Source organism: Salvelinus alpinus, chromosome 24 (assembly GCF_045679555.1).
Source record: "Salvelinus alpinus chromosome 24, SLU_Salpinus.1, whole genome shotgun sequence".
NCBI lineage: Eukaryota > Metazoa > Chordata > Actinopteri > Salmoniformes > Salmonidae > Salvelinus > Salvelinus alpinus.
The window spans coordinates 22,151,644-22,177,627 of NC_092109.1; the positions used below are offsets into that span (position 1 = coordinate 22,151,644).

The 25,984-nt window shown below is 42.1% G+C and overlaps 2 protein-coding genes across 4 annotated transcripts in view; both read right to left on the reverse strand.

The window, feature by feature from the left end:
* Positions 1-1,710: 1,710 nt before the first annotated feature.
* On the reverse strand, positions 1,711-14,664 carry LOC139552335 (adenylate kinase isoenzyme 1). Of its 2 annotated transcripts, XM_071363961.1 has the most exons (8): positions 14,559-14,664; positions 14,292-14,435; positions 7,680-7,714; positions 4,794-4,829; positions 4,367-4,530; positions 2,856-2,972; positions 2,372-2,563; positions 1,711-1,941 (listed from the first exon to the last, which is right to left on the reverse strand). In XM_071363961.1, the coding sequence occupies exons 3-8, from the start codon at positions 7,684-7,686 to the stop codon at positions 1,873-1,875; spliced, it is 585 nt and encodes a 194-aa protein (XP_071220062.1). In that variant the 5' UTR covers positions 7,687-7,714; positions 14,292-14,435; positions 14,559-14,664; the 3' UTR covers positions 1,711-1,872. The 2 variants fall into 2 exon arrangements, with proteins under 2 accessions (XP_071220062.1, XP_071220063.1); XM_071363962.1 differs by lacking the exons at positions 14,292-14,435; positions 14,559-14,664 and adding an exon at positions 8,485-8,616.
* An 815-nt stretch (positions 14,665-15,479) lies between these two features.
* LOC139552337 (G-protein-signaling modulator 1-like) overlaps positions 15,480-25,984 on the reverse strand; it is a 61,649-nt gene continuing 51,144 nt past the window's right edge. The window contains exons 12-14 of one of the 2 annotated variants that reach the window (XM_071363964.1): positions 20,027-20,186; positions 19,609-19,814; positions 15,480-19,418 (exon numbers count right to left, since the gene is read on the reverse strand). In XM_071363964.1, coding sequence (XP_071220065.1) covers positions 19,230-19,418; positions 19,609-19,814; positions 20,027-20,186 — 555 coding nt within the window. In that variant the 3' untranslated portion in view covers positions 15,480-19,229. Of the gene's footprint in view, positions 19,419-19,608; positions 19,815-20,026; positions 20,190-25,984 lie in introns of both variants that reach the window. The other variant, XM_071363963.1, reaches the window with a different exon arrangement.

The window sequence follows — 25,984 nt, forward strand, 5'->3', positions numbered from 1 at the left end:
GGGTCACTGGGATCTATGATATGGACCTATCGGTAATTACATCTGCCAGTATGGAATCTTGTTACGTTTTTATAGATGCTGCTAATAAATGGTCAAAAGACACGACCAAATATCCACGTTTGGAAAGCAGGTTGTTTTGCACACATTTATGAACAATTGCAATCTCACCTGAGCTAAAGTGTCTAGCAGGAATGTTTAACTAGGTAATCCATAACCCATTAGACGATAACCAACTTACCTTTAGTGCCTATTGACGATAGTATCTTCTGGCCTGGGAATTTTTGTTAAGACCACGACGCTCGTTCTGATCGTTAAAACGCATCGCTTGCGGTAGTTTTGGAAACATATGATACAGCACTTGTTTACGGAAGACAGAGGCGTACCTGTGCTAATTAGCTATTTGCGTCTCCCAACACCTGTATGTAAATGGAAAACGGAAGCCACAAATGTGTTGTCACTGAAAAATACTGTCGCCTGCAACTGTGTTAAAACAGTGTATAGTAAGTGTATATTTTGCATTTGTGAAATAATTTTGATATAATATGTAAGAGAATCGTTTCACATGGAGTGTTTGGCTGTTTTGGCTGCCAGAGCCAATTCGCCTCTAAACAGAACATGTAAGGTCCTTGGACTATAAGGAGTATATTATTGGGTTAGGTTAGCCACTGCAAAAGTAAGAATTTACCTCTCGAGGAGATTGAATTAGTTCATCCATATTCTATGGTATAGTTTTCCAGCAACAGATTACAACTGCTAAATAATATTTACTTACTTCAGGAAGGAAAACAAATCTCCTGTACTAAACACATTAGCCCAACAGGCCGTCAGATGACAAACGACATAAGGAATAATAGCACCATCTGGCGGCCTGTTGGGCTAAAAGCACATGAATGCCGGCAGCAGATCAAAGGGCGGTGCGCTTCTGGTGTGCACTCTCCTACTATAGTAACATCACATGATGATAGACATTGTGACATTTTCAAATAGGCACCTGCAAATAGTACCATGTAAAAATTACAATCGTAGTGCTTATTTCTTTAAATCTTAAGGATAGCTTTTATGTTATGCATACTATTCTGTAGCTGTTCACATATGACACCGTTTATCTGTTATGTGATGTAATGAAACATATCATGAAGTGTTAGACAGTGAAATTAATATGAACATAGGCATACTGCATTTTCTTTTACAATGGTTGGTTACTATTGTACTCTATTCCTGCTGTGTGAAAACTATACTATATCCTGCATGATGTAATGGCCGGCTGCCATGTCTGTCACTGCATGGCGTTTAGCACCAGCCATAAAGGAGTCATGTCGCCATGCACAGAGAGTGCAGCCCAGAGCCACCCCAGGCAAGCATTGTACATGTATAGTCTGGGAAAGTGTTGAGAGATCCCTCCTGTAATAACCTAGAGCTGAAATCAGCACTAACCATAACAGAGAGAGAGAGAGAAAGAGAGAGAGAGAGAGAGAGATAGAGAGAGAGAGAGAGAGAGAGAGAGAGAGAGAGAGAGAGAGAGAGAGAGAGAGAGAGAGAGAGAGAGAGAGAGAGAGAGAGAGAGAGAATTGCCATATATGGGTGTCTGTTGTGGTTTGTGGACTGAAACAGGAGACTACAGTGTTGAATTAAGGAAGCGCTGTTCCTTATTGGCCTTTCATTATTACCAAGCCAACTAGGCACAGACATCCAATCAATGTCTATTCCACGCTGGTTCAACTTAATTTAATTGAAATGACGTTGAAACAACATTGATTCAACCAGTGTGTGCCCAGTGGGAGGTGACTGAGCAGATTTGAGCTTCTTTCGGCATAAAATTGACATTTAGAAAAATATGACCAAAACAAATTCATATCCAGTCATGTTTGCGTTTTACTTCAGTTCATCGATAGCTTTGGCAACGTGTCCGAAGACTTCATCCACGGGCAGCTCAGAGTCAATCTGAGGAGAATGAGAGAGAAAGGCATGAAATGAGATTGTAATGTCGGTGGCATCATCATTGTAAAATGATAAGGATTTTGAGAGAGAGAGAGTCGAATTTTCAGAGTTTACAAGAGCTGCGAGGTGAGACACTTGGGTGTATTGTCACAATGCACTTATTTATTTTTAAAAGAGCAGAACTGTTTATCTTACACTGTTCTATGACACTCTCTCGCTCTCTGTCTCTCTCTCATCTGATGTTGGGATTCAACCAGTGGAGGCTGCTGAGGGGAGGACGGCTCATAATAATGGCTGGAACGGAACGAATGGCATTAAACACTCCTTCCGCTCCAGCCATTACCACAAGCCCGCTTTCCCCAATTAAGGTGCCATCAACCTCCTGTGGATTCAAGCATTGACCGTAGCCTATAACTAGTGGCACCAGTCTTACCTTCCTGACAATGCCGCGACTGGTGTAGAAGGCGATGACTGGCTCAGTGGCTTTGTAGTACAGGTCCAAGCGCTTCTTGATGGTCTCCTCATTGTCATCAGCGCGACCGCTGGTCTCACCGCGCTTCATCAGCCTCTTGACCATGGTCTCACCCTTGGCGTCAATGTACAGCAGCAGGCAGGGGGCTCCGATCTGTGAGAAGACAAACATAATGGTCAGGACAACTTTAAAAAGGTTGTTGAAATGATCTAGTCATTTTAACTGGGAGGTGATGTGCTAAAGAAAAATATATTTTGAGAGAAGAACTGTTGGAAATTGAGAGATGTTGAGCTTTTGGTGATTTTTGAAAGGACGGGACACCTTAACAATGGATAGGTTTCCCTACTTGCATTCTGTGTTTTTTTGCACTGCTGCAACCTAATTGCCCAGCAATGTTAAAGTATGAATTTTCTGAATGTGAATCCATGTTCCTTTCTCGTCTTACTTTCTTCTCGAACTCCTCGCCCTGCTTGACCTCACGGGGATAGCCGTCGATGAGGAAGCCCTTGGACACGTCGGCCTTAGCAATCATGGCGTCCTTGATCATATCCAAGACTGTGTCCTGGGGGGGGGCACATGTACTATTTATTGACATGAAACACAAGCACCTTCATAGAAAGATGTTGGAACAATTTCACTTCTGTGTCGAGAAGTGACATAAAGTAACTTGTGATCACCAGGTGTTGGAACCAAAATTATTTTCCAAACAGAACCATCTTTTTTGTTGTTGTTCCGTTCCACTGTTCAGACCAGCAAAATAAAGTTATGGTTCTAACCAAAAAAAAGTACCAGTTTATATCATTCCTTTCTGTTCCTTTTTAACCTCTGAAATATATATTGTTTTTACATTTAGCTCGACATTAAATTACTTCACCAATCAGTGCGGATGGAGCAGCTTGCTGTTGAGCGGGTAAGCGATTTAATCTATATAGGAAAGTTGTTAAGAGCAAATTGTATTTTGCCGTAGCAGCATGGTTTCATAATATCATAATGAAAGATAAACACACACACTATGCTGCTAGTCACAGTGTAGAGCACGAGATGCAACTGACATTTTGAGGGTGAGGAGAGAGCGAGAGAGGATGGAGGAAGCTTGCCTTGAAGTGCTGGGCATCTTGTTATGACTTGCATTATATTGAATTAGGCACACAGAATTATACCTACGGAGGAGTGGCTTCTATGGAAGAACTTTGAATGTCTTTCACTTCCCAGTTGGTTTAACGTTGGACCAGAGCAAACGTTAGCTAGCTAACAATCTTACACAAGAATTTAAAACACGTCTTACCTTTTTGTGGTTAATAAATCCAATGTGAAAGGTGAAAACTATAGTATTCTTAACTAGCATTGAAAAAGTTAATCCATTCTCCACTAATTAAACATCACTCCCAAATGTTTGAATTACGCTTCTAACATCATCAGTAGGCTACAGTAACTTATGCTTCAGAGAGGAGGGGAAGTTAACCTACACACACACACACACCGACTGGCAAAGATTTCCAGCTGACAGGCAGACGCTGGAATAAGTCTGCCTGTCTGCCTGAGTGACAGAGTGAGGGCTTTGCATAAGCACTTCGTTTTGACTGGGAAAAAAATGCCCGGAACATAAAGGAACATTATTAACCGGTACCCATGCTTTTAAAATAACAATCTGTTCCGGAACAGTATAGATCACTTTTGTTTTCGGTATTGGTTCTGTTCCTCAAATAATGTAATTATTTTCCTGTTTTTGGTTCTGATCGCTGAACCGGTTCCAACTCTTGGTGAACACAATATCCGATTTAAAATGAATGTTAACCTGATTTATTCATACTTATTGCAAGGAATTCAGCACAAACGGTACAGTATACCTTAAACCTGTGTAGTTAGACTATATTTACTGTAGTAACAACATTGTTAGCATGTTATTACATAGTAACTGCTTTAGGGATGACTGTGTGCACTGTCCCAGCCACTCACCAGGGGTACGAGCTCTCCCTTCTGCATGATGGCCTGGAGGGTCTTGCCCCTCTCGGAGCCGGATGCTACCTCAGCACGCAGCAGGTCCCCAGAAGACAGGTGGGTGTAGCCATACTTGGCCACCACCTTCTCACACTGGGTGCCCTTACCAGAGCCAGGCCCACCTAGGGGACACATACAAGGAGGACAGGGGTTAGTGTTGGTTGGTTGGTGAATCCCATCTAGCCATAACCTTAGTGGTGGTTGGTTTATGACACAGGGCTGTTGTGTATATTTACTTTATACTTTAGTGTATTCTTTCAAGAGAAGTGTTGACTTCACCTTATATCAGATGTAGAATGTGCATATGCCTACATGTTGTGCTTTGTTGCCTGATAGTGTTGATTTTAAAATAAGAAAATAAGATGATATATTATATTTCACTCACCTACAACGAAGATGATCTTGGCGTTCTTGATTTTGTCTAAAAGGAACAGAGGCAACAGAGAAACATAGCTGGTAGTTCTAGAAACAACTTCAGATGATTACTGGTTAAACCTGCAGGTTGCTGACAGTAAACCAAGTTGACTAAAAGTTTTTGTGGGAGTGTAACAAACCATCATCAGAACGGACAATTTGTCTGGAGCAGCTTGCTGAGTTGGAGCAGCTGAATGAGCAACCCATCTTGACATGGAACCTCTCTGCCTTCTTGGACTTATATACAATGGAGTTACCTTGGCAACCTTCGCCAACCACTTCACAATGCTTTGTGAACACATAGAAAATGGACCCTAGCTACAGTAGCACTGGGCTAAGATTAGCCAAAGTCACTGTAGTCACACATTTTGTAGCAATTTGGGGTGTTTATGCATAATGGTCTGAGTTATTCCACATGAGAATATGCAGTGTTTGAGTCACTAGGGAATCCAAAAGTACTGTACCTTTTTATTAAAGGCTTTTGAGATTTGTACATCTGAATTGGATAAGAGTCAAGCAAAAACACTGTAAACCTATCGATCTCTCAAGTGCCTTCAGAAAGTATTCACCCACTTGACCTATTCAACCTTTTGTTGTTACAGCCTGAATTCATAATGGATTAAATAAATAAAAATCTCACCTATCTACACACAATACCCCATAATGGCAAAGTTTGAAAATGAAAAACAGATCTCATTTACGTAAGTATTTACACCCCTGAGTCAACACTTTGTACAAGCACCTTTGGCGGCGATTACAGCTTTGAGTCGTCTTGGGTAAATCTGTATCAGCTTTGCACATCTGGATTTGGGGATTTTCTGCCATTCTTCCTAGCAGATTTTTTCAACCTCTGTTAAATAAGATGGGGTGCGGCAGTGAACAGCACTCTTCAAGTCTTGCCACAGATTTTCAATGGGATTTAAGTCTGGGCTTCGGCTTGGCCACTAAAATACTTTCACATTCTTGTTCTGAAGCCATTCCAGCGTTGCTTTGGCTGTATACTCGGGGTCATTGTCCTGTTGGACTGTAAATCTTCACCCCAGTCTAAAGTTGTTTGCACTCTGGAGCAGGTTCTCATCAAGGATTTGCCTGTATTTGGCTCCATTCATTGCTCCCTCTGTACATACCAGTCTCCCATTCCCTACTGCTGAAAAGCATCCCCATAGCATGATGCTGCCACCATCATGCTTCACGGTAGGGATGGTGTTAGAAGGGTGATGAGCTGTGCCTGGTTTTTTCCAGACATAGCGCTTTGCATTCAGGCCAAATAGTTACATTTTTGTCTCATCAGACAACAGAATCTATTGCCTTAAGATCTCAGTCTTTCACGTGCCTTTTTGCAAACTCCAGGCATGCTGTCATGTGCCTTTTCTCAGGAGTGGCTTCCGTCTAGCCACTCTCCCATAAACCCAAGTGCTGTAAACCCGAGTGCTGTGGTTAAGTGGTGTAGAGACTGTTGTCCTTCTGGCAGGTTCTCCCATCTCAGCCAATAAACTCTGTACTGTCATTGGGTTCTTGGTCACATCCCTGACCAAGGTCCTTCTTGCCCGGTTGCTCAGTTTGGTCGGACGGCCACCTCTAGGCAGAGTCTGGGAAGTTCCATATTCCCAATGATGGGAAATTGAAACTTTCAAGACTCTAGAAATGGTTTTATACTTATGCTTCATCTCAATTCTCAGAGATCTACAGACAATTCCTTGAACTTCATGGTATAGTTTCTACTCTGACATGCACTGTCAACTATGGGGCCTTATAGAGACAGATGTGTGTTTCTTTCTAAATCGTATCCAAACAATCAAATTGGCCACAGGTGGACTCAAATCAAGTTGTAGTGACTTCTTAAGGACAATCAAAGGAAATTGGATGCACCTGAGCTCAATTTGGAGTGTCATAGCAAAAAGGTGTGAATACTTGTGTAAACGAAATATTTCTGTATTTCATTTTCAATAAATTTTCAGTATTTTCTTAAAACAGGTTTTTACTTTGTCATTATGGAATATTGTGTGTAGATGGGTGAGAACAAAAATCTGTTTAATCCATTTTGAATTCAGGCTCTAACACAACAAAATGTGGAATAAGTCAAGGGGTCTGAATACTTTCTGAAGGCACTGAATCATTCACTGATAAGTAGTAGATATAAGAAGTAGATAAGAAATCCCTTTCTTTTTGAATGTTCCTTCATCTAATAATAAACAACAATATAATGTATAGCTACAAACTCATATAATGTATTTTCCCATTTGAGTGTTGTGCTGACTATGAAGGTACAGTACAGTATGTTCCTTTCAGCTGTGGCAATATTGTAAATAACCAGAAGAGGTCACCATAGCCTAAGCACACACTTAGGACCAATGATGTAAATACACAGGATTGCCTTGCTATGCATTGGCCATTGAGAGGCTTTGAAGCCACCGGTCGGCCATATTGGCACTCCCCAGTAGGTGATTTCCTTCATAGGAATGAATGGACAAAATTACGTAAATTTAAGTATTTGTTATTGTACTGGGGACAGTAACATTAGTAATTTCAAAAAATGATACTTTAAGAATGTTTTTTTTTTTTTTTTCATTTTATTATGTTTAGCTCACAATATAATTAAAATGTATGTATTAAGCTGTCTAATAGAAAAACCATTACAAGGAGGAATGAAGACATTAATAAATGCATTTCTATAGTTTTCCAAATATTTTCTACAATGTGGGGGAGTGTCAAGATGGAGACGCATTTGCTTCCACACAGCACCCCATTCGAGTCATCTAGTGTATATATAAAGCATTGCTTAGAACACAAGTACTTCCCCCATGAGAAAAGTTTTATGTTAAAGGAGACCAACATATTTTTCATTTGTCATAATTACCTGCCATCTTGATCTACAAGGGTTATTCCTTTTAACTGAAATAGAAGACAGAAAAAACAGAAGTTAACTTGTACATTCAGAGCTAGGACCACTTCTTAGCCTGCATTTGACTCCATGCAAATAGATGCAGTCTCATTTTCATATTTCAAAGAGAATCAAAGACAGTAATATCAGTCAGTAGCTTTAGTTTTTTAAATATTGTTGTGTCCTCCAAAGCAATTGATTTTGGGTGAATGCTGTGTTAGTATACTTACTTATCCATGTCAAAAGAATTACAGCAAATTAAATTTCGCAATCTGAATAAATTCTCATAGTAATGCAGTAAAGCCTATACTCTTAATCAGTTTTGACATTAAGACAGTTGATGTCCAAGCAAAAGAGGAAATGTCTAAACCACTACCGCCTGAAACTGTTACCTTCTTATAATTTGTGAGAATAAAGTTTCCTCAGAACAAACACAATACCATTTGTATATTATGTAACTTGAATGCAACTTAACTTAGGAACAATAAACCCAGTCCACAGAAGGGAATCATTAGAATGCAGCATCAAGTAAAGTCAAAAGCATTACTTCCACATATCTCAAAATGGACAGAATCAATGAGAGTAACAGTACAGTATCTGATCACTCAGCAGCCGGTTACAACACTCAACCAGAAATTATAGCAGAACCTGATGTTCCTTAACACCCCCAAAAAAATCACGACCAGAGCATAGTACCATCCCTGTGCAAAAACTGGATGACGGAATGGAATCTGAATATTTCTGATTGCAGTAATTTTACCAAATAAAATAACAGCCTTACTGTTCCCTGTGCATTTTCTTCCGGCCTTCCTAAGTGCCAGAGGGAGGGAGGAAGAGGGAGAATAATTTCTGGGTGCGTCAGGATGGCATGTGTAAACAGATCTCCCAGCTCAAGTGGCTGCCCGCCTGGGTCATGTGATGAGGGTGAAGCCTAGCCTTGTGGTTATTTTGAATGATGCCTGAAACAACTGTATAAAAAGTTGGAGAGAAAGCTGATCCTGTATAAATTGTTGTGGAATAAATGAAAAGGTCTGACATGAGCTGACAATGAATCAGTCATTGCTGGCTGAAACAAAGGCGGCGGTAGGGAGGGTGCTTTTCAATCAGTTGTTGAGGGATAAGTGAAAAACTCAATGTGTCTGACCCTACAATAAGCTGACCCTACAATAAGCCAGCGAGAAAGTAAGAAGTCTGCATTCGTTAGGTTAAGATTGTTGGGCCAGTAACTGAAAGGTCACTAGTTTGAATCGCAGAGCCAACTAGGTAAAAAATCTGTCTGTGCCCTTGAGCAAAGCACTTAACCCTAATTGCTCCTGTAAGTCGCTCTGGATAAGAGACCGTCTGCTAAGTGACTCAAATGTAAATGTAAAAAGATTAGGTTACCATAGTCTTTTTGGACCCCAGGAAGAGTAGCTGTTCTGGAGGAAACTCTGCAGAGTGGTCACTAGCTGGCACAGCCACAAAGTCATACAATCTTATTTTAAACCTGACCTTAACCCTAACCTTAACCACACTGCTAACTCTAATGCCTAACCTTAACCTTAAATTAAGGTGAATTTTTACAATATAGACAATTTTGACTGCAGCTGGCTTATCTAAGGGGAAATCTCTCAGAATATTAGGTTCATTAGGGACTGAGTAGAATGTTTGCTCGTGTCATGGTAATCATTTTCAGTGCATAAACTCACAGGTTACCAACAACACACTAAGGGCATTTCTGGTTTTAAATATCCTATGATTCATGTTGCAGTGACACTGCCAAAGACACGGGTAGGCAGGTGACTAGTAGCATCTTAAGTTGCTAAGCGTAGATGTTCTTTAATTTTCTTTGTGATTTGTTTATAATCCACCATAAAAAAAAGCCACAGCTCAGACATGTTCCACAGACAGGCTCAAGTATACTGTACATTTCACCATTGGAAAAGTGTTTCAATATGGCAGCCAGGGCTTGATAGGATTATTTCACCCCACTAACAGAGGAGAAAGAAAGAAGTGGTAGAGTTTCACTGAACCTCTTCACCATCCTGCTGCCCTACTCTACCTTGGTTTTTCTGAAGACTCACTAGTCCAGGTCCAGGTCGGCAGGTTTTATGTAGAGCTCTTGACTCCGTGTCCTTTGTAAATGTCACCCAGGCATCTGAGTCAGCTCTGTGCCCCTTTGGGACACCCACCCTGGCCTATTATAGTGCCTTCACTAGGCTGTGCAGTCTCCTTGGCATGCCAAACACACACCTCCTCCAATCAGGAGAGGACCGGGCACTGCCCAAGCAGCTGGGGTTACCGCCCGTTAATCATGGCAGACCCTGGCCATGACCCCACTCTCCGAGGATGTCTCAAGTGGAGTTTGGATATGCAAAAAACACATTTCCAATTCACACATGCGTATAATTCATGTGTGAAATAGGACAAATACAAGCACCCACCAAATTATTATTATATCATGAAGTATGGTTATCTTGACATGAGGTGTAACGTGTGCTATATTGTGGTACAGAGCACTATGTTGACCCTTACATTGACCATTACGTTGACTGTTATGTTTTTTACACTAACCATTTCCCAATGGCCACTCTTTTGTATGTCTTTTTTGTCCTGTCCAGACCGGCCGTCTTTTTTTAGTCTTTCTTTGGTGCAGTCCAGGCCAGCTTTGATTTCAATGTCCAAGGATGTTGATTTCTGGTCCGGTCCTGACTGTATTTGGCCCAAACATAGACATGGTTCAGATTTGGTACAATCCAGACCGGACCAAATCTGAAGCAATCATAGATATCTATGTTTTGCACGTTTGGGCAGTGCCTCACAGTACATTACAGCAGAGTACACTATATTACAGTATAGTAAAGTATAGTGTACTGTATTGCACCCTACTTTACTCTAATGTACTCTACTGAATTAAACTACACTGTACTCACTGTACTCCCAGATCCCCCGGATGTAGTGATCACAATATAGTAGCCATATCTAGGGAAACCAAAGTTCCAAAGGCTGGGCCTAATATAGTGTATAAGAGGGCATACAATACGTTTTGTAGTGATTCCTATGGTTTTGATGTTAAAAATATTTGTTGGTCCGTGGTGTGTAATGAGTAGCAAACAGACACTGCACTTGACACATTTATGAAATTGCTCATTCCAGTTACTAATAAGCATGCACCCACTAAGAAAATGACTGTAAAAACGGTTCAATCCCTGTGGGTTGATGAGGAATTTAAAAAATGTATGGTTGAGATGGATGACGCAAAAAGAATGGCAAATAAGTCTGGCTGCACAACCGATTGGCAAACGTATTGCAAGTTGAGAAATTATGTGACTAAACTGAATAAAAAGAAAAAGAAACTACACTATGAAACAAAGATAAATGACATAAAGAATGATAGTAAAAAGCCTTGGAGCACCTTAAATAAACATTTGGGAAAAAAGGCTAACTCGGCTCCATCGTTCATTAAATAGGGAAGGACATTCAACAAGCACAGCACCTACACAAATGACTGATAATTGGCTGAAATAGATTGATGATAAAAAGATTGTGGGGACTGTTTTGTTAGACTTCAGTACGGCTTTTGGCATTATCGATCATAATCTGCAGCTGGAAAAATGTGTTATGGCTTTACATCCCCTGCTATATTGAGGATAAAGAGTTACCTGTCTGACAGAACACAGAGGGTGTTCTTTAATGGAAGCCTCTCCAACATAATCCAGGTAGAATCATGAATTTCCCAGGGCAACTGTCTAGGCCCATTCCTTTTTCAATCTTCACTAATGACATGCCACTGGCTTTGAGTAAAGCCAGTGTGTCTATGTATGTGGATGACTCAACACTATACTTGTCAGCTACTACAGCGACTGAAATGACTGCAACAGATAACAAAGAGTTGCAATTAGTTTCAGAGTGGGAGGCAAGGAATAAATTAGTCCTAAATATTTCTAAAACTAAAGGCATTGTATTTGGGACAAATATAGATAAGGCAAGATAATCCATCTACCTGACAGGTGTGGCATATCAAGAAACTGATTAAACAGCATGATCATTACACAGGTGCACCTTGTGCTGAAGACAAAAGGCCACTCAAAAATGTGCAGTTTTGTCACAACACAATGCCACAGATGTCTCAAGTTTTGAGGGAGCGTGCAATTGGCATGCTGACTGCAGGAATGTCCATCAGAGCTGTTGCCAGAGAATTGAATGTTAATTTCTCTACCAAAAACCACCTCCAACGCCATTTTAGAGAATTTGGCAGTATGTCCAACCACCCTCACAACCAAAGAGCAAGTGTAACCACACCAGCCCAGAACCTCAACATCCGGCTTCTTCACCTGCGGGACCGTCAAAGGGGGAGAGAAGGGGGTGCTGAGCAGTATATTTCTGTCTGTAATAAAGCCCCTTTGTGGGGAAAAACTCATTCTGATTGGCCTATGCCCTCCCAGGCCCACCCATGGCTGTGCCCTGCCCAGTCATGTGAAATCCATAGATTAGGGCCTAATGTATTTATTTCCATTGACAGATGTCCTTATAATTCAGCAAATGCTTTGAAATTGTTATTTTGATATAATGCTTACTTCATTGAGAGTGTATGTGCAGTTGAAATTTGGCCATAGAATCAATGACTGAAAAATATGTATTTTCAACATTGGGAAGATACATATTTTCACCTTTCATTCAGCACCTAAAATGCACCTGATTTCAACAGCTGGAAAATATGTATTTTCAACATCCCCCAAAAATGTATTATTTGACGTCTGGAAATGACATCTTTTCACCTTTCATTCATCTCTTTTTTTTTCTTTAAATTTTTTTTTTTTTAACTAGGCAAGTCAGTTAAGAACACATTATTTTTTCACAATGACGGCCTAGGAAGGGTGGGTCAACTGCCTTGTTCAGGGGCAGAACAACTGATTTTTACCTTGTCAGCTCGGGGATTCGATCTAGCAACCTTTCGGTTACTGGCCCAATGCCCAGTGCTCTAACCACTAGGCACCTGATGGTAAAGTCTGGAAAAGACTGTATTTTCAATGTAATTTTGCTTACTGGGTGTTAGCTGTGTAAAATAGGACTATTCCAGTGCCCATGCCATTTCTATGGCCTATCCACTGTTATTATTGAGGCAGGGTTGCGTGTGTCAATGTCTGTTAGCTGTAGAGTTCCAAAGGTACCTTAGAGTATTCCTTTTTATGGTTTAAATGTGAGTCCCTTTGGAAACTTAGACATTTTTTCTCTGACGCGCTGTCCGCCATCCATTCTAGCCTGGTCGCAAAACCATCATACTGGCTTTCAATGTCTGTTCGCCCACATCCCGAAACACTTTCCTTACTCCAGGATAAAGGACATCAAGAACGCACGAAAGAAAGACTTCTTTCAATGAATACAACATTATTCCACAGACAATAACGTTTCAGCACCAAGGGCAGCGTCATCTGAATGCTCCAGAATCAACCCATTCAGTTTCCTCATGTAAGCCACGTGTGTAAAACCTGTACCAAGAAGCATCTGCTAACCCACTCGCCCCTATCTCAAGTCTGTGTATATCCAATGCACCTCTCTCTTTCCCCAGCGTGTGTTATTGGTGTCCCCAGTCATGCAGTTTAGCTATTAAAAGACCCTGTCTGTCCTCTCTGCAGCTGTTCCCAGATACCATGTCAACCATTAGCAGAAAGCACATGGAAGGCTGGATTGCACTTGCTTAGCTGGTAAAGCCAATGTAAGTGTAGCATAGAGTATTTAACAATAAGCACATAATCTGTCATTACAACTGCAGTGTCCACAGCTCTCTTATGCAAAGCAGTTGATGTACTGTATTGTATGTGGTCCTCTTGTGGTACTGCTCCTTTAATAGTGGTGATATCCCTTTAAGGGAAAGCAGGAGAACTTTTGACATCATCAGCCCAGTCTGAGTTAAGATATTCTATGGTTTTTACAGAGATATGGTTGGGGAGAAAGGGAGAGAAGGATGTGTACTACAGCTGTGTGGTGTGTGACTTCCAGGCGGTAGGGCTTTTCTGGTTTGGATCTTCACCATTAACTAAGAAGAACCAATAGCATAAAAAGACATACATCACCCCGCATCAATGCAGCATGCTGTAAACACAGGCATATTGCAAATAACATTACAGTGGGTTGGTGGAAATGACCAACCGGACAGGCATAGCAGCACGTTGGTTCTGCCATGGACAATGAAGGATGATTTTTTTTTTGTAAAAACAGCCAAGCCTGTTCTTTTGATCTCCTACTGTGCATGCAGTCCAGGCATGGTCTAGTCCACTCACACATAGTATGACACACACTTCATTTGGCTATGACATTCTTACACCATAGCAGAATGAGGACAATGCTAAGTGTCTGAGCTACCCTTTTCCTCAGCCTTCCATAACCTTTAAATGCATTGCATCGCATCAAAGAAGCAGTGGCAGCTAGGGTCAAGCGGTACTTCACAGTGCCACGCTCTCTCCCGCCAGTCAAGCAGCCCTGCCCACTATTCCCTCACAAGCCCCTCTCTGTGTTCCTGCGGCACAATTATCCTCCAAGCCCCGCTTCCTGCGCTTTTTATTCCTCTGCACCACTGCCATTGTGTGGCTGTCTGTCCTCTGTACTGACCTCTGTAACGTTGCGGCTCTGTCCACAAGTGTGTGTGTCTGGATCCTGTGTGTGTCTGAGCAGTGTCCCTGCTGCACGGCAGCTCTCTCTCCCCCTCCTCCACTTTTTATAGCACAGCTCAGCCTGCTCAGACACCAGTGCATTCTGGGAAAAGAGGGAGAGAGAGGAGGAGAGGGGAGTTTGGGGTTTGTGGGCAGTGTGCCTTCAACTGCTGTAAGAATGTATTATTGTCGTCATGTGTTGTGTGTTCGATCCACGGAAGCTCACTTTGCATTTACAGTTTACATCCTTGAGGAGAAGTTGTTTAATCGAGGGGAAGAGAGAGAGTGAGCTAGGAAGCTAGGGAGAGACCAAGCTAATGAGGAAGTCAGAGGGGGATTATCAGCTAACTGCAGATTGATATGTTGTTCCTTTTAATATGGAATGAACCAACTGCTGGCGGGGGGGGGGGGGGGGGGGTTACGTAGGAGGATTGTGGTCTGTTCCAGCAGAAGACTTGAGATGCATGGGAATTACTTTGCCTTTGCTAAAAAATAAATGTAAAAATCCTATCGCGAGCCTCCGCTGTAACATCATAGAGGAGAGGTTGTTTGTGCAGGAAATGCCGGGAATTATCAAAGGACTCTCAAACAATAAAATAACAATGATGCATCTGTTTCTTTGCAATAAACAGGAAAAGAGCCATTGTGCTAAGGTGAACCACAACTCAAGCTGTATAAAGAGCACTGCCTTTCTTTGCATTCTAGTCACTGTTATAATCTCCTTTGGAAAACAGAGAAAAGCAAACCAACATGTTTGGTCAGGTTCACTGTGCCTCGCCCAACTAAGGGCAAGTCAATGACACTCCCCATCCTTTTTTATGACCTTGATTTTAGTTGCTGATATAAGGAGGCCTTCTTGTCTGAGCGAGGAGACTCATTTGATAATGATGATGTAAAACATTACATATCGGATATCTAAAGACTATCCAGGTCTTTGGGTGGGGGGAAATTGAATCATACACTGCACCAATTGGGTGTGGACGTAAGAATATTGCAGAACCATAGTATGGGGTGTAATCAAAAAAAGGTAGCCACAACACCACCTACATGCAATGTGTTGAAGTTGAAGCAAAGCCGGTTGTTTGAAAGCAGACTTTATGGTAATGTGTAAAACACTGTTGATGAGACATGACGACAGAGGCACATAAAACATTGGAATCAATATTTTATTAAAAGCAGACGGGACATCTTCATGTCCTCAAATGGAACATAAATACAAAAAATATATGTACATATGGTAGTGACAAATAGAAGCGTACCGGATAGATCTGGACCAAGTTTACCCTTATATGAGATGGAAGAATAGAGGAAATTAGCTCTGTTTGGAAAACAGTGGGGACCTTGTAAGCCTCTTATTACAGAGATCGAGATGAATCATATAGATCACGACCCATCCTGAGTTAGGTTTATGGCCCACTCTGGGATAGGTTCATGACTCTTGAGGTACAAAGTAGAACTACACGGTAAAACTAACATTTACAAATGGAGTCCCAAAGAGGAAGAGCAACAAAAATGTCCATTATGGATCATCAGTTAGGCAACACGTTACTGTACGTTTAGATCTTACTACAAGCCGTTTTTGTTTCATTTCTTCAGTATACACCTGTCTTTGGTCCGCTGGGTCTGCTACAGGATAACTCTACAGGATAATTCTGATAACCACAAGAGAACAGAAATACAAAAGGCACTAACATTTTTTGCAAATATACTCTAACCTTTACAAAATGATCTGCAAAAAATATGCAAAGTATATACTGTACAGTTAAGTATAGCTTGTCACTGAAATAATCAAAAGTGCTTAAAAGCATTATACTTGCTCACAAGATTACATCCTCAACCTCAGGAATTACGAAAATCTGTCATTTCCAATAGGACACACAGGACAGCTGTAGTACACATGTTTCACCACAAAGGGACAGTATACAAGCAGAATATAAAACTAACCCCTCCTAGACAATTGGAAACGGAAGACTAACAGCTGTGGCAATGTAGAAGGAAATCCCTGCAACACAGGATTGTGTGTGCATAGGCAATACGTCTACTCCTGTGCTGTCCTAAAAAAGTCCCCGATCCATTGGACTGTCAGCTCTAAGGTCATTGGTCAGAGACAGGTTGATCAAGTTGACGGCATTGTGGGTGTTTAACCATTAGACATTTGTTGATTGCAATCAGTATACTGCCTATATACTGCACTATTGGCACTTCCATGGCCTAACTGAAGAGATGCACTTTGATTCGAGCTTGATTCAACTCTAAAACAATATTTTCTTGACATTTTGTATACTATTATACAAAAAATGTATTTTGATAAATGTATAATTTTTTGTTTTAAACCTGTTTGTACACCAGAAGACATGAACTCTATAATGACTAGACCTTGACTAACCATACTGTTTTATAATTATTCCTGTAGTCTCTTGAGCTGTTGTCTAACACTGAATGAAATTTTGACACTGAAAACTGTAGCTAATACTGTTTGTCACCAAAAATACCAGCAGCAATCATCGTCATCCTTCAAACCAAATACTTCTCCATTATACGCTTTGAAATCACAGACCCCTGATACTTAGGAATACAATCGGAGTTTGAAAAAAAACGGATTTAAGGCAGTAGATGGGGTACAGTAAATATCTTGTTGGCATCTCAAACCCTAGCGAAACACTTCATTCACATAGATTTCTCCTAGAATTTGGATTTGTACACCTTTCAAATCTGAACAGATTCACAACAGCTGAAAGGGTGCCACCTATTCCACATGGTGTTCGGATCTTGCGTCACACATCAACCTAATTTACTTCGATCCCTTCAAGGATCTCCTCGAGTGGGGGCCCAGGCAGGGTTGCACTTGCAGACCAGTTGATGGCACCAGTACATGATTTGGTCACACCCCATGATAATGACCTCACCTGTGACTTATAATGTAGCTGCATTCCATACAGAACCAGGCAAGTAATGAAAAGCCATCTGGTAAATTAGCATGCCTTTGCAGGGCTTGACATTCAGGTAAATTTGCCAGTGGCACACCAGTGGCACACCGGGCCAGTGCCAACTGGGAGCTACTGGCTCCAAAGAAAAGAATACTGTCCTGGTAAAGCGAATGATGCACGCTGAGCAAGTAGCTTATAATATCCTACCCTCCATACAGAAATAATTCAATTTTAACTTGACAATATCATATTTACATTGATTGTTTGGAGGGAAAAAAAAAAACCTTTGCACAATCTCAAAAATGGTGTTAATAGCTAGGTTTCCATCCAATTAGCGACAGATTTCCATGTGAATACTCAATACTTTTCCCACCAGAGATGAGTTTCCATCAAATTGACTTGATGTGGATAAAAGGCTGTGTGGGCACATACAAATTATTTTTGAGGTTACCAAATAAAAACATGTTAAATGGGTTTCCATCACATTTTCAAGTCTACTGATGGTTCTGTGACTGTTTTTAGTTATATAGCGAATGTGCCCACTCTGGTCTTGGCTCGTGCCCTCTAGCCAACAGCTTGCAGATACAGTGCGGGTATAGCCTACATGATGAGATTATTATAGACAAATGGCAGATTATTAGTCAAAAGTCAGCCAAGCATCATGTCAACAGAATAACACCCTCGATATGTATTGTATAGGAGCATCAAGCTCATTACCGTGAACTTTCACCAGCCCATAAGCTATTTAATCTGTAGCCTAATAAACTGCATGGTTTCCCAAGTCGTAGTGGGAGGAACGCACTACGACTCCAAATTTACTTTCATATGATGATCAATATTTGTGCATAAAGGCGTTTCCACCGCCATTTCTCACATAATTAATATAACAGACACAAAAAGATCACACCTTGTGTAGCGTATTTTGTTTTGTCAATATTTGGAAAGCTTACCGATATATTAGCTGTTTACATCTGGCCTGTCGTGAAATGTCTCATCCGACATGTACTTTACTCACATAAAAAGGTTGGATGGAAATCTGGTTAGTGTTAGCGATTTTGAACAGTCAGTCTACAGGTGTAGAGCCCTATAAAATCAGTTTTGGTAAATTCAGTTTTCCCGGTTTAATGTAATAGTTTTCCTTGTTTTTTCCAGGTTTTCACTGTCAAAATCACACTTTTTTATAGGAAAACTACAACAACTTGGATGTTTTAAGTTCACAACAATGCTTAAACCACATCAGGAGACCACATTTAAGGTCTGGGAACAATAAAAAAAAAAGTATATTTGTAGAATTAAGTTGCATTTAATTCAATTGCCTAGCAGTGTTCTTGTACTGTGCAATGTACAGTGTAGGCTACACTGACAGAGTTAGCAGAAAAATGCTCTGCGAATGAAACAAATCATTATGATATAAAAAAATGTTTTACCTTTATTTAACTAGGCAAGTCAGTTAAGAACAAATTCTTATTTTCAATGACGGCCTAGAAACAGTGGGTTAACTGCCTTGTTCAGGGGCAGAACAACAGATTTTTACCTTGTCAGCTCGTGGATTTGATCTTGCAACCTTTCGGTTACTAGTCCAACGCTCTAACCACTAGGCTACCTGCCGCCCCAAATTCTGTCAGGTAGTCCTACTTTCCAGTCAACATTTAATTGGGAAGGTTTTTTAGGAAAGCCTTTAGACACATTCATTCAAACAGTGCATGATGCCTGAATTGCACATCGCACAGATTCAACCAAGACTCCGGACTAAACTTTTGAATACCTGGTTTGCATACCCATTGCTGCTGCCCACTGCTGTTAGAATAAATCTTGATAATAGAAAAAAAGTTAATTGTGAACCAAAAACTAAGATGACAAGCAAAACATTTTCACTGACACCCTAGCAACCAATTAAAAATTTGTTTTGCATTGCCAAGTCAAACGGTCGCAGTCTCAAACCCTGCCCCCAGGGCTGATTGCTTGGGCCCCTAGCTGGAGTCCCCGGATGGGTCGGAGTCGGGCCCGTCCTGTTCTTCTGAGGGGAGGTGGACCCGCTGCTCGTCCATGCGCTTGGCCTGTGCTCTCTGAATCAGACTGAAGAAGTCCTCGTCAGGCACCGTGGGAGCCCGGGGGCCCCCTTCTGGTGGGGAGCACCGCTGGTCATCAATCCTGGAGGACTTGGTTTAGACCATGAGAGTGAGATGGACAGTGAGAGAGAAGGAGAGACAGACATCTAAAAATGCAATTCATGAGTGCTGCAATTTATGAATCCTGCATAACCTAAATTACGCATCAATGGATGTCAATTGGAGACTAAGGTTAAGATTCAACCCATAGAGATGCTGAGGCAGTGAGACATGGTCTTACCTGGCACTTGATGAGCATGTTGAAGAAGTCATCGCTGGGCTCCTGGGGGTCTGTATCAACACACAGGTGGCCAAGGTTGTTATGGGTGATCCTGAGGCCGGGCAGGTTGCTGACGCTGACCCGCTGGTCGTCCAGGCGACGGCTCTGGGAGCTGACGATCAGGTCAAACAGCTCCTCTGTCTGGGGCGAGGTGATGAGCGCTGGATCTGAGAGAAAAGGGAGTTGGATTATATATATTTACTGTAATTGACCCCAAAAAAATCAATGCCACACATTTCTGACTAGAGATGTCCAGCAATGTGTGCTTTGAGTGATGCATTGACGTGAAAGGCAGTTCATGGAAGTAATGGAATTCCCAAGTAGTATCAGGGATCCTCTAGCTTTAGACTGTCGTAACAGCACTAATTTGCTAACCTACCTAGCATTTCATTAAGAGAGACAGCCCCTTCATTCTCGCCGTTTTCTCCGTTCTCCATGTTCGGGTCGTCAAGGTGGCAGCGCTGGTCGTCCATGCGGCTGCTCTGAAACTTGCTGAGGAGGTCGAAGAAGCAGTCCTCATCAGAGGGGTCACGACTTAGCTTCTGAAACAGAGAGACATGGACGCTAAGTGATAGAAGAGGCAGCACAACCCCTCATCCCACACACACTGACCCAATTGTCTCTTATATCCTTTTTATGTGGTTCATGTGTGGCTCGTGGGGCGGCAGGTAGCCTTGTGGTTAGAGCATTGGGTCAGTTACTTAAAGGTTGCTAGATCGAATCCCCGAGCTGACAAGGTAAAAATCTGTCGTTCTGCCTCTGAACAAGGCAGTTAACCCACTGCTCTTAGGCCGTAATTGTATATAAGAATTTGCTAGGTGCAGTTATTGTGAAGTGGAAACGTGTAGGAGCAACAACGGCTTAGCCTCGAAGTGGTAGGCCACACAAGCTCACAGAACGGTACCACCGAGTGCTGAAGCACTTAGCGCATATAAATTGTCTGTCCTCGGTTACAACACTCACTACCAAGTTCCAAACTGCCTTTGGAAGCAACGTCAGCACAAGCACTATTTGTTGGGAAACAATGTTGTTGGGAAACAATGGGTTTCCATGGCCGAGCAGCCGCACACAAGCCTAAGATCACCATGTGCAATGATTCTGTAGCAGTGGAAACGCGTTCTCTGCAGTGATGAATCACGCTTCACCATCTGGCAGTCCGAGGGACGAATATGGGTTTGGTGGAGACAGGAGAATGCTACCTGACACAATGCATAGTGACAACTGTAAAGTTCTGTGGAGGAGGAATAGTCTGGCACTCTTTTTCATGGTTCGGGCCCTTTAGTTCCAGTGAAGGGAAATCTTAACGCTACAGCATAAATTGACATTCTAGACGATTCTAGGATTTTGCCTGATCTTAGCTCTATTCAGTTTATTTTTATATACAGTATGAAGAATGGTACTCAGTGATGTGTTGTGTTACATTTTCCCTTTACATAATGCTTTGTATTCAGGACATGAAGTGGATTTCTTTGACACATTTTTTGCAGAATTACATTTTTTAGCCTTTAGACAATTGAGACATGGATTATGTGCCATTCAGTAGATAAATGAGCAAGACAAAAGGTTGAAGTGCCTTTGAACGGGGTATAGTAGTGGTGCCAGGCGCACCGGTTTGTGTCAAGAACTGCAACTCTGCTGGGTTTTTCACGCTCAACAGTTTCCTGTGTGTATCAAGAATGGTCCACCACCCAAAGGACATCCAGCCAACTTGACACAACTGTGGGGAAGCATTGCCCAGCATCCCTGTGGAACACTTGACACCTTGTAGAGTCCATACCCTGACGAATTGAGGCTGTTCTGGGGGGGTGCAACTCAATATGAGGAAGGTGTTTGTGGAATGGCTAGTTTTAGCCCAATGCAATCAATGGCAGTACAATTATTGGCTCTACACAGTAGTGTAAAGTACTTAAGTAAAAATACTTTAAAAAACTACTTAAGTAGTATTTTAAAGTATCTGTACTGTACTTTACTAAACTCAGCAAAAAAAGAAACGTCCCTTTTTCAGGACCCTGTCTTTCAAAGATAATTCGTAAAAATCCAAATAACTTTACTGATCTTCATTGTAAAGGGTTTAAACACGGTTTCCCAACAATTAATGGACATGCACCTGTGGAACGGTCGTTAAGACACTAACAGCTTATAGACGGTAGGCAATTAAGGTCACAGATATGAACACTAAAGAGGCCTTTCTACTGACTCTGAAAAACACCAAAAGAAAGATGCCCAGGGTCCCTGCTCATCTGTGTGAGTGTGCCTTAGGCATGCTGCAAGGAGGCATAAGGACTGCAGATGTGGCCAGGGCAATAAATTGCAATGTCCATACTGTGAAATGCCTAAGACAGCGCTACAGGGAGACAAGACGGACAGCTGATCGTCCTCGCAGTGGCAGACCACGTGTAACAACACCTGCACAGGATCGGTACATCCAAACATCACACCTGCGGGACAGGTACAGGATGGCAACAACAACTGCCTGAGTTACACCAGGAACGCACAATCCCTCCATCAGTGCTCAAACTGTCCGCAATAGGCTGAGAGAGGCTGGACTGAGGGCTTGTAGGCCTGTTGTAAGGCATGTCCTCACCAGACATCACCGGCAACAACGTCGCCTATGGGCACAAACCCACCGTCGATGGGCCAGACAGGACTGGTAAAAAGTGCTCTTCACTGACGAGTCACAGTTTTGTCTCACCAGGGGTGATGGTCAGATTTGCGTTTATCATTGAAGGAATGAGCGTTACACCGAGACCTGTACTCTGGAGCGGAATCGATTTGGAGGTGGAGGGTCCGTCATGGTCTGGGGCGGTGTGTCACAGCATCATCGGACTGAGCTTGTTGTCATTGCAGGCAATCTCAACGCTATGCATTACAGGGAAGACATCCTCCTCCCTCATGTGGTACCCTTCCTGCAGGCTCATCCTGACATGACCCTCCAGCATGACAATGCCATCAGCCATACTGCTCGTTCTGTGCGTGATTTCCTGCAAGACAGGAATGTCAGTGTTCTGCCATGGCCACCGAAGAGCCCGGATCTCCCATTGAGCACGTCTGGGACCTGTTGGATCGGAGGGTGAGGGCTAGGGCCATTCCCCCCCAGAAATGTCCAGGAACTTGCAGGTGCCTTGGTGGAAGTGTGGGGTAACATCTCACAGCAAGAACTGGCAAATCTGGTACAGTCCATGAGGAGGAGATGCACTGCAGTACTTAATGCAGCTGGTGGCCACACCAGATACTGACTGTTACTATTGATTTTGACCCTCCCCCCTTTGTTCAGGGACACATTATTTAATTTCTGTTAGTCACATGTCTGTGGAACTTGTTCAGTTTATGTCTCAGTTGTTGAATCTTATGTTTATCCAAAAAATTACTCATTTTAAGTTTGCTGAAAATAAATGCAGTTGACAGTGAAGGACGTTTCTTTTTTTGCTGAGTTTATGTTTTTTGACAACTTTTACTTTACTACATTCCTAAAAAAAATTATGTACTTTTTACTCCTATTCCTATACTCCTTTTCCCTGACACCCAAAAGTACTCGTTACATTCTGACAGGAAAATGGTCCAATTCACACACTTATCAAGAAAACACTGCTGGTCATCCCTACTGCATCTGTACTTGCGGACTCATTAAACACAAATGCTTCATTTGTAAATTATGTCTGAGTGTTAGAGTGTGCCCCCTGGAAAATTCTGCTGTCTGGTTTGCTTAATATAAGGAATGTTAAATGTTTTTTACTTTTAATACTTAAGTATATTTTAGCAGTTCCATTTACTTTTGACACTTAACCAAAAACATTTAGACTTTTACTCAAGTAGCGTGACTTTGACTTTTACTTGAGCCATTTTCTATTAAAGGTATCTTTGCTTTTACTCAACTATGACAATTGAGTACTTTTTCCAGCACTGCCTCTACATCATTTTGGTGATCTGTGTGTAGCATTAAAAATCAAGTTGTTGTTGTTTGAGTTGTTCTTAACCTTTTCATAGCACTTTGGACACAGAATGCCTTTGATACTGCCTGGAATAGCACATATGTCACGACTTCCGCCGAAGTTGGTCCCTATCCTTGTTCGGGCGACGTTCGGCGGTCGAAGTCACCGACCTTCTAGCCATCGCTGATCCTCTTTTCATTTTCCTTTGGTTTTGTCTTGTCTTCCATCACACCTGGTTCCAATCCCATCAATTACGGGTTGTGTATTTAACCCTCTGTTCCCCCTCATGTCCTTGTCGGTGATTGTTTATTGGAAGTGCTTGTGCACGTCTGTCCTGGTGTGCGTCGGGTTATGTACCCATTATTTGATGGTTCTGTTTTCCAGTGGGTTTTTGTTATTAAACTGCACCGTTTGGAAACACCGTTTTTGCTCTCCTGCGTCTGACTTCTCTGCCACCAGTACGCACCCCTAACAGCATAACAGTGTTCTCACAATCTGACCAATTATGTCCCTCAGTGCTGAGAATGCCCTACCTAGGGTATATACCTTGGCCTAGATCTTCAAGGTTGCTCAATCCGTCACCTGACATAATGTAAAAATAAACCTCCTTTTGTTGCCCACTTCAAATTTAACATGAATAACGAAACTAGACCTTTCAAAGCTATCAACACCTCAGTGTTAATATGTTGATGAATATGTTACAAATAATGTATACTGTTATAACGAGCTAATTCCAATGTAAATATGATTATTCATCACTATTTACATCACTTTTGTTTATTTCGGTCAAACATAACACAACCTCTTTATACAGTACACATAAATTATCCAGCACCAACATCCCAGTACTACATTAAAGCCATCTCCAATTTCCACCCTCAGGATAAATTAACATGATTCTCTGCATTGAAGAAGTGTGTGATCCTGCCTCCATGTTGATGATAAATGCCTTGGCAGGTTAACGGTAGACATCAAAGGCAGTAAACCATAGGACACATCATGGATCAGTAATGGCTGATGGTGTCATTATCCCCCTGGATGTCATACCATAATGACACAATCAACACCAAGCATTATCGCCTAACAAATAGAACTGGATACACATAATGTACAATCCCATTACGTTCTGGTAGCAAATTAGATTGACTAAACATTTGCATTGATAATTGAAAACCTTTAAAACTCAACTTGGTATAGCGTGATATAGATAAAGGGCAACTCGCAGTGAACAAGATATCCAGAATCAGGTCAGAGACTAGAATGTTCAGTAGTACGATACAACCGTGATGTTGCTATAGGCGGTCACATTTTCAGCAGCAACTTTTGTGAAAACTTCATACCAAAATTAGACTACACTTCAAACGTTGCTTTACTGGGCATTATAAACGCATTTAATTGCCACAGATTGTGTCTGACTCTCTGGCAAAGCAAGAAAAACAGACATTTAGGCTAACACAAGCCAAAACGTAGAGACTAGTTAGATAGCAACACTATCATCCATCAAACAATAATTTAGATAAAGAGTATGAAGTGACTTACCACACAAGCACGTCTCTTTCCGATCTTTCCCTTTCTCTCTCTCCGAGTGCTCTCCCCTTCCCTCACTCTCCACACGCCTGACTCACTCCCCTCTCTTCCCCCACCACTCTCCTCCTTTCCACCACCACTCTCCTCCTTTCCACCCTTCCCTCTCTTTCCCTTGCCACCTCCATCTCTCTCGCTCTCTCTTCCCCTCACCACCTCCCTCCCTCTCGCCACCTCCCTCCCGCGCCACCTCCCTTTCCCTCTTCCGCCACCTCTCCCTCCCTCTCCCTCTTCCGCCACCACTCCCTCCCTCTCACTATTCCGCCACCTCTCCCTCCCTCTCCCTCTTCCGCCACCTCTCCATCCCTCTCCCTCTTCCGCCACCTCTCTCTTCCGCCACCTCCCTCTTCCCCTCCCTCGCCACCTCTCTCTTCCCCTCCCTCGCCACCTCTCTCTTCCCCTCCCTCGCCACCTCTCTTCCCCCCCCCTCGCCACCTCTCTTACCCCCCCTCGCCAACTCTCTTACCCCCCTCGCCACCTCTCTTCCCCCCCCTCGCCACCTCCCTCCCTAGCCAATGAAAAATGACTTTAACTAAACATCGAAGTGTCAACTGTAAGGACCCTCGCTCTTTTCAGAGGTCCTACCAACTCGCTCACCTTTGGGGTTTTCAAAGGAGAGGTCAACTCAGGAGTTCTACCAAAATCCAACCTGGTCTCAGAGCATTTCGTATTATTCTGTACTTAAATCTGAACACTCAATTTAGTATGATATGTTACATTTCGTGTGGTGTGTATTAATTTGTGGATGACCATTAGCCAATTCACATTTGATGTTATGAATTACAGTTAGTATTATATGTTACGAATTTGAAAAATGTCCAAAA

Coding starts and splice junctions, on each gene's coding strand:
- LOC139552335 (XM_071363961.1), bottom strand. Junction 4,531..4,793: donor CAAGATCATCTTCGTTGTAG/GTGAGTGAAATA, acceptor TGTGTCCCCTAG/GTGGGCCTGGCTCTGGTAAG. Junction 1,942..2,371: donor GTCGCGGCATTGTCAGGAAG/GTAAGACTGGTG, acceptor CATTCTCCTCAG/ATTGACTCTGAGCTGCCCGT.